At 54.6% G+C, this 7,423-nt stretch overlaps 2 protein-coding genes across 2 annotated transcripts in view; both read left to right on the top strand.

The window, feature by feature from the left end:
- The window catches only part of Pmar_PMAR028174 (gag/pol/env polyprotein, putative), a gene marked incomplete at both ends in the record, with an annotated part of 7,519 nt that extends 1,350 nt beyond the window's left edge, over nucleotides 1–6,169 (top strand). Inside the window, 3 exons of the mRNA XM_002774124.1 lie at nucleotides 18–91; nucleotides 644–5,316; nucleotides 5,621–6,169. Of these exons, the coding sequence (XP_002774170.1) occupies nucleotides 18–91; nucleotides 644–5,316; nucleotides 5,621–6,169 (5,296 nt within the window). The remainder of the gene's footprint in view (nucleotides 1–17; nucleotides 92–643; nucleotides 5,317–5,620) is intronic.
- A 136-nt stretch (nucleotides 6,170–6,305) lies between these two features.
- Nucleotides 6,306–7,423, top strand: part of Pmar_PMAR028173 (hypothetical protein) — a gene marked incomplete at both ends in the record, with an annotated part of 1,786 nt that continues 668 nt past the window's right edge. Inside the window, 3 exons of the mRNA XM_002774123.1 lie at nucleotides 6,306–6,556; nucleotides 7,179–7,283; nucleotides 7,326–7,401. Of these exons, the coding sequence (XP_002774169.1) occupies nucleotides 6,306–6,556; nucleotides 7,179–7,283; nucleotides 7,326–7,401 (432 nt within the window). The remainder of the gene's footprint in view (nucleotides 6,557–7,178; nucleotides 7,284–7,325; nucleotides 7,402–7,423) is intronic.

The raw sequence follows: 7,423 nt of genomic DNA, 5'->3' as shown, positions 1-7,423 counted from the left end.
AATGTTTCTGCAATTAGATCGATGGGCAAATTTATTTCGAGGGGCCGCGCAGGAGCAAGCCGAGTTGACCAGACCGATGACGATGACATGAGTGTGATTAGTGAAGTCGATCCCGCACCGAAAAATGGTTGTATTGAGAGCGTCATGAGTTAGGTGGTTGTTGATCAATCGGAGACCTGCTCCGTAGCAGGAAGTGGCTCAATCGAAGACCCATCATTAGGAAGTGGGGCAAGTTGCGCTAAAACGGGATCTTGCAAAAGTATATGCAGTGACGTATGCTCAAGCGGAAAGACGGAGGTATCTTCCGTATCTGATGTAATTGAAGCTCTTGCGAACTTGCGAAGCCGTTTCAAGTGTGGTTTCATTTGCTGAGTGTCCGAATCGCGATGATGGTAGCGCGAGCAGCCTATCAGACACACGTTCTATGAATAGTGACTGCAGTCGCCTGAGATTGCATTATATACCTCAGGAATGCGCCCGTCGAACTAGCCACGCCAGAGATCGCGCGCGCGATAGCGCGCGCAAAAAAAATATTAATTTCACATTTCGCGAAATTTCATGAAATTTCATGAAATTTCGTGAAATATTTCGACATGAAATTTCACGAGTCAGATTTCACTGAGATGCATAACCCTGCTCTCAGGTTTTTGGCGTCAAGTAGAGTCGTTGGTGGTCCGGCGTGGTTGGCAAATCGGCGGTCCTGAGCATTATTTTCTTCTCACTAATCTAGTTCCGGAGTACACGCTCGAGGAGGCCGTGGGACGTAAGAATCCTGTGACTCTGGTCGACTTTTCGACGTCCGTTGCTGATATCCGCTCCGCTCTAGCGGAAGAGTGCGGTGGCCACTTCGAGGTCGAGAAGCTCTTATCAGAACCCACTGCCCGCTCGAACCAGGAGACCCTGACATCCTACATCGGGCGTCTGGATGAGTGGGCCAGACGCTGTGCTTTAGCCGGCGCTCCCCTCGGTGACGGCCATGTTATCAGGGCGTTCCGTGAGGGAGTAAACGATGAGGTCTGTAAAGAGGCCTCCTACGAATACTCTGGCCTCTGGTCACAATTCAGGTCTAAAGCCCTAACACGCGCGGCCCGCGCGGATGCTGACCGCTTGGCTAAGTCTGGTGGTCGGTCTTCCATCGCATCGTCCTCCAGCAGGGGGGCACCTCCTCCAGGCCGTTCGACTACCTCGCCGTCGTCCAAGGTGGAACGGTGCCGTAACGCTCTCCGCGGGCGTTGTCAGCGAGGAGACAAGTGCATTTATCGGCACCTCGGGCCCAACGAATGCCGGCAGTGGGCTGCCGAGGGCAGGTGCCGTTTCGGTAAAGACTGCAAGTACCGGCACGGTATCGCGGACGAGAAAAAGGCACACGGTGGAGGGCCACCATCCCGGCAAACGCCATCTTCTAACAAGAACCTAAGGGCCATTTCCGAATCCGATGCGAGCGGACGACCCGGCGAGGCTGCCGGCCAGAGCTGTCCCGATTCTCCGGAGGAGGACCTCCAGATGCTGTGGGCTGTTCAAGACACTGCGAGTGAGGCGCCTGGAAAGCAGGCGGGGCCCACGCTCACCCTTTACCCCTCTGGGGGGCAGTCTCCTTTCACGGCTCTTCTGGATTCGGGTGCTGTTCGGAATTACGTCGGTCACGAGATGGCTGCTGCAAGGGGCTGGAAGATCAGCCCATGCTCGACCTCTGCCAAGCTCGCTAACGGCGCAATCGTCAAGCTCAGTGGCACTACCGAGGTCACAGTGCACCGTGATGGTCGAGACTATGAGCTACAATTCTTTGTTCTCCCTGGAAGCGGTGCTTCCACGGGCGTGGACGCCTCCACGTGCATCCTTGGTGTCCGGTCTATGTGCGCATTGAAGGTCTCTCTGTGTTTCGACGAGGTATCGGGTTCGCGCCAGGTCATCGTTCGTACCCCTGTGAAACCCTCGGGTTATTCTTCGTCCCCCGATCTCGCCCAGGATGGCTGTCTGAAGTACGTGGCGCTCGCAGAAGAAGACCTTCCCATCACCGTGGTTGAGGAGCGCGAGCACGTAGTTTACCGCTGCGAACGAGGCATTGATGAGCTCCTGGCTGTGGGTGGACCCGCTCAGGAGAGCGCGTGCGCCGGACGCACGGCGAAGTTGGGGGAGCAATGGCGTCAGGTCAAGGCTGCCCCGGAATATTCGATCCGTCTGCGACCCCTCGCTGAAGGCGAGGCCAAGGATTGCCCTGATCAAAGTCATACTGTCGAGGTCCGATGGTCCTCGTCGCCGCTGGTGCGGCAAGGGCCCGTACATGACTACTCTCGAAGCCTTTTCGCACGTCTGAGTCTCTCTCAACAAGAATCCTATCTGGAGGAACTCGAACGCTTCCAGGAACGCGGTTGGTGGGAACCCCTCTCTATCGAGGAAACCAACGAACAGTCCTGCCTGCCCGAAGCTATCGCCTTTCCGGTGGTACAAGGCCAAAAGGTTCGGCCTTGTGTCGACCTACGACGTGGTAACGCAACGTCTCCACCGAGCTCGTATCCAGGGGACTCATGCGCAACAATCCTCGCGCAGGTGCGTGTCGCTCTCGCTGCTATTTCGCTCCGAGCGCGCGCGGAGCAGCTACCTTCCCTCCGTCGCCTCAGTTTTTACACTCTCGACGCGGCCACCGCTTTCTATCGGGTGAGACTGTACGATCATACGGCGGTCATAAGGTCTCTCGGCCGCCGCTTCGCCGCACGCCGGCTGGTCTTCGGCCTACGCTGCGGCCCGGCCGTTCTCCGCGAAGCCCTTTCTTGCCTGATTGAAGCCGCGTTGTCAGCGTGCGGGTCCTGTGAAGGTGACCTTCCACTGTTGCATTGGGAGTACGTGGATGATATCTGCCTCCTGGGTGACTCTGTGGCAGTCCGCAACCTTCGAGAGCAGATCATTCGTCTGGGAGGACAGTGGGGTTTCGAGTTTCCTGCCAAGAAATCTCACTCGTTAGACTTCTCGGCTACGGGCGAGGTCGAGGAGTTCGTTGACTTCAAACACCTTGGGGTTTGCTTCATTTTCTCTCCGGGATCCCAGCCAGGCCAGGGATCACTGGTGCTGCGTTGCATCACTTCCTCCGACCCAGAGGTAACGGTCTTCAAAGAGAACCAAAAGGTCACCAAAAGGACTCTCTTTCGCGCCGCCGGTGCGGCCTATGATCCGCTGACTCTCCACGCCGACCGGTGTCTCGCTGCCGATTATGTAAGACGCATCTCCGGTCGATGGAAAGCTGGGTGGGACCAGGAGGTCTCGCTAAATGCTGATGAAGCGAAGACTCTTACCGCCTGTTTCCGTGTTCTGGGTGCTCGATCTGGTCCCTGTGATCATGAGACTTCTTTCGCCGCGACAATTCTGGAGGTCTCATGCGACTCGAGCCCCTTCGGCATGGGGTTCGTCGTCTATCTGGTACATGATGAGCTACACCGCACTCCTCTGGCACGAAGGGCGAGGTGCTTCCGAGGCTCCATGCTCAACTGGCACCAGAACCGGAAGGAGTCGTTCGGTCTGGCGGCGGCCCATATCTTTGTTGATAGCCTGGCTCCCTATCTCAGTGGCATCACACTCCGCTTCCTCTCCGACTCTCGGACAGCCCTCTCCTGGCTCCGCGGTGGAGCCCGACTGACTTGCAAGTCCATCGAGCGCATTGCCATAGCCCGTCTTTGTGATGCGATTGCGGACGTCCGTGAGGTTTGGAGAAGGAAATACCATGTCGTACCAGACTTGCTGCATGTGGCAGCATCTCAGAACGCCGAGGCGGATGGACTCAGTCGGTTGGCGTTTTCTTGGGGCATCCCTGAAAGCATCATATTCGAAGGGCGAGGTATGGCCGGGGCTCGCCCGGCATTCGACCTGGCAGAGGACGCCACTGATCAAGAGCGCGGAAAGCTACTAGGCTCCGCATCAGCACCATCATCAAGCACCTTAGGTGAATCTACTGTCCTTGATCATCTAAGGATTATCTCTTCGACGGGGGACGCCTCACAGGTTCCTCCCGACTTTCAACTCGGGCATGGTTCTCCGCCAAGAGGGAGATTACATTCTTTGCAATGGCTTTCCCCGACATCTGCCTCCGTTCTCAGGTTGCTGGGTGCAACCCCTCCTGATGGACTCGGGGCGTGTCCTTCATCACTTCTCCCACACGGCCTTTCTCCGGAGCTCTCATCCTTTTCCCTGGCCGATGACGGCCTCCTCATGAAAGAGGTGAAGACCTCTAAGGTCAACGGTGTTGCTTCAACTCGCATTTGCTATTACGTCCCGACGGACATCTCCGAGGGGAGGCACTACGCGCATTCTCTGGTCGAGGCCTATCATAAGGAATCTGGCTGTCTGAACAGCCGTTATGTCCGTTGGATGATATCGAGGTGTTTCTACATCCATAAGCTTCGCACTTATGTAGAGTCTGTCTGTCGCGCATGTGAAGGCTGTCAGCTGGGCTCCAATCGTCGTTACTTCTCGACCGTGGATTCTGCCCGCTCTTTGCGCACTGGCGCGCGAGAGTGCTGGCACACCGTTTCCGCAGACCTCGCGGAGATGGGTTGGGACAAGAAGCGCCGCTACTCTGCGGTTCTTCTGATGACTTGCCACTACAGTGGTTATTGTACTGCATCCCCTTTGAAGGATCAAAGAAGCCTCACGGTGGCCGGCGAAATGTCTCGCCTGTTTGATCTTCTGGGGTATCCCGTTCGCCTCCGGACGGACGGAGGGCCATGTTTCAAGGGTCGGCCTCTGGCTGAGATATTATCGTCCCGCTCGGTGACTCATCAAATCTTACCTCCATATGCTGCCTTTTCGAATGGTCTGGCCGAAAGGGCGATTGCCAGCCTCAAATTTCTGGCCCGTCAGCTCGATGATAAGAGAAGTTGGCCATCTACGCTAAGCAGAGTGCTGCATCGTCTCAATGGTAAACCTTTTCTCGACACTGGTCTGTCTCCTTTCGAGATTTTCTACGGTCGTCCTCTCCGCCTCAGCCCGGAGAATGCTCTGGAGGAGGGCGATTTGGATGCCAGTGGTCACACTGTTCAGTCTCGCCAGGCTGTGCGTGATGAGATTGACCGCTTAGTTCAGACTGCATTAGAGGCCAGGCAGCAGCGCCTTGATGATACTCGTGGGTTACGTCGCCGTGGTCCTCCTCCGGTCGGTACTGAGGTCATTGTTTTTAACCCTGACACTCTGGGACGCGGAGGGAAATACGATCGGACGATCTACCGCGTCCTTGAGATTATTCGTGGCGTTGTCCTGAAGCTGGTAGATGCCAAGGTGCCAGAAGACCAAGTTATCCCCAGCATGATTAAGGAAACTCACTACGCCAATGTTCGCCCTTACTATCGTCCATCCGGGGGGCATGTGGTTTGATGGATGATCGATAGTGGGCCTCACGCACAGGTTGTGTGCGCCACAGGTGCCTGCGTGCAATCATGTGCACGCGTGTTTTTGCTCGGGCCGAGCAATGGCCAGTCCTTTATTCGTACAACCCAAGTCTGAGTCGTAGTAGACCCCATCTCCATCAGATTTATGTCTTAGTAGTAAGTTATTGACCTTGAGACTTAATGGCATCTTCACTGAGTCGTGTTCATGAGGCGGAGCCCGGTCAAACTCTCACACTGAAGACTCTCAGATTGTCGACGGCGTAAAACATCTACTGTGTGGCGAAGAGATCGACTATTTGGAGAGCCTCTACGCCGATGAACGCGCAGAGGCACAGTCCCGATTTGCAGAGTACTTGCGGTTCTGGAAGACCGCACATGAAGTACAGCAGCAAATGCTTCAGAGACGGATCTCGAGGAGAGGCCAGATCGAGCCGCTATCGGTCGGTGAGTCGGTCTTGGTGTATTGTCCCTCCTCCAGTACGGCGTCGGGAAAACATATTGCTGATTTCGTCGGCCCTTATGAGATCATTGAAGTGGTGTCGGACAGCCTCCGCCGACTGGACGTTATCAACAAGGGAGGTCACAGTGTCCGAGATATCTCTGCTGTTCAGCACGTTAACAATCTGGTTCCGTACTTCCGCCGAGAAGAAGGAGCGGTTGACTCGTGGTTACAGTGTGACCGGTGTGACGAATGGATCAAGGTCGATGAAGTGACGATGAAGAGGTTTGCTGCTCCGTCTGCCAGATTCTTCTGCCGGCTGGCTGGGCGGGAGTGTCGCAGGGCGAGCGACGATTGAGCGGAGCGCAGCCATCTAGACTTAATATGCGAGATGATCACTTGTATATAATTATTAATTAACATCGTATATCGTTGAGCTCCAATCGATAATATGTCTGTGATGATTAGTGATTTGTTATATCACTTTGCCTTTCATGACCTCGGATGGTGGCGATGATCCGTCCAAGAAGCCTGTAGATCCTACTATTCAGAAGCAGTCTGTTGAGTTAACTCCCGAGGAGTTGGTGCTCTTGAAGAAGATCCGCGCAATGGAGTTGGCGGACCGTGAGCCAACCGACATCAAGGATCCGAAGCGAGCAGGCTATCCGCTAGGGCGTGAAATGGCACACTTCCATGATGCATCTGAGCTATACGACGCTCACAACATTCAGGATGAATTCGGCGAGTAGCGATGATACGGATGTTATCGTACGTTCCGAGTTGACCTGTTTAAACGAATGTATGCTTGTGAGCAATCTCGCTGAGCTTGTATTTATCAACTCCTAACTCCTCGCATCAAGTCGCGGGAGGCTATGGGCACCTTCGCTGAACTTACACCATCAAAGCGAGTGTTCGGACGATACGAAGACAGCGAAAAGATCCTGAAGGCCGCTCATAATTCGATATCCCTTGAACGTTAGTTAAGGAGCCCACAATGAGACAACATTGGAACTTCAACATAGTATAGTCCACTGACTACTTATGTGAGAGCTGAAGCTAAGAAGCTTGAATCTGCAACATGGCATATGATCTTGCGTTCAGAATATATCGATCGAAATGTCGTGCGCTATGCAAATTCAAATGTGATGTATGCCTTGTGCCGGAGGAAGTCGTGTGTTGTTCTCGCCCTTCTTTTAGCTCTCTCCTGTGGGGTTAACAGTGCCCTCGGCTACTTATGTGGTCGTGCTGATGTTCCTGTGGTAGTGCAGGGATCTTAGTATTTTTGTAGACAGGAGAGGTCGCCGTTGAGGGCTTTGTGGGAGAGCAACTGTGTTATGAGTTGGAGAATGATTCTGAGCTGGACTTAGGTTTTATTCGATGCCACCTGTGCCGGCAGCCTTCCCTCCCACCTCTCGGCAACGCCTTGTAGCCAGGCTGGTGCACACAGTAAAGGGCCGGGAGACTAAACCAAGGTATATTGGGCTAGCGTGTAGTACAGCTTTATGTTCATCCAGATGGGCAGAGACGGCTGAGAAGCTCTTTCCGGCTCTGCATCGCCTTGCACCGTGTTTCCCAAAGCACAAGGAGTTTGTAATAAGTGTGGTATGGGATC

The sequence above is a fragment of the Perkinsus marinus genome (genome assembly GCF_000006405.1).
Source record: "Perkinsus marinus ATCC 50983 genomic scaffold scf_1104296958686, whole genome shotgun sequence".
Classification (NCBI taxonomy): domain Eukaryota; phylum Perkinsozoa; order Perkinsida; family Perkinsidae; genus Perkinsus; species Perkinsus marinus.
Note: the sequence above shows the minus strand (reverse complement) of the source record. Positions and strands in the feature narration are given on the sequence as shown.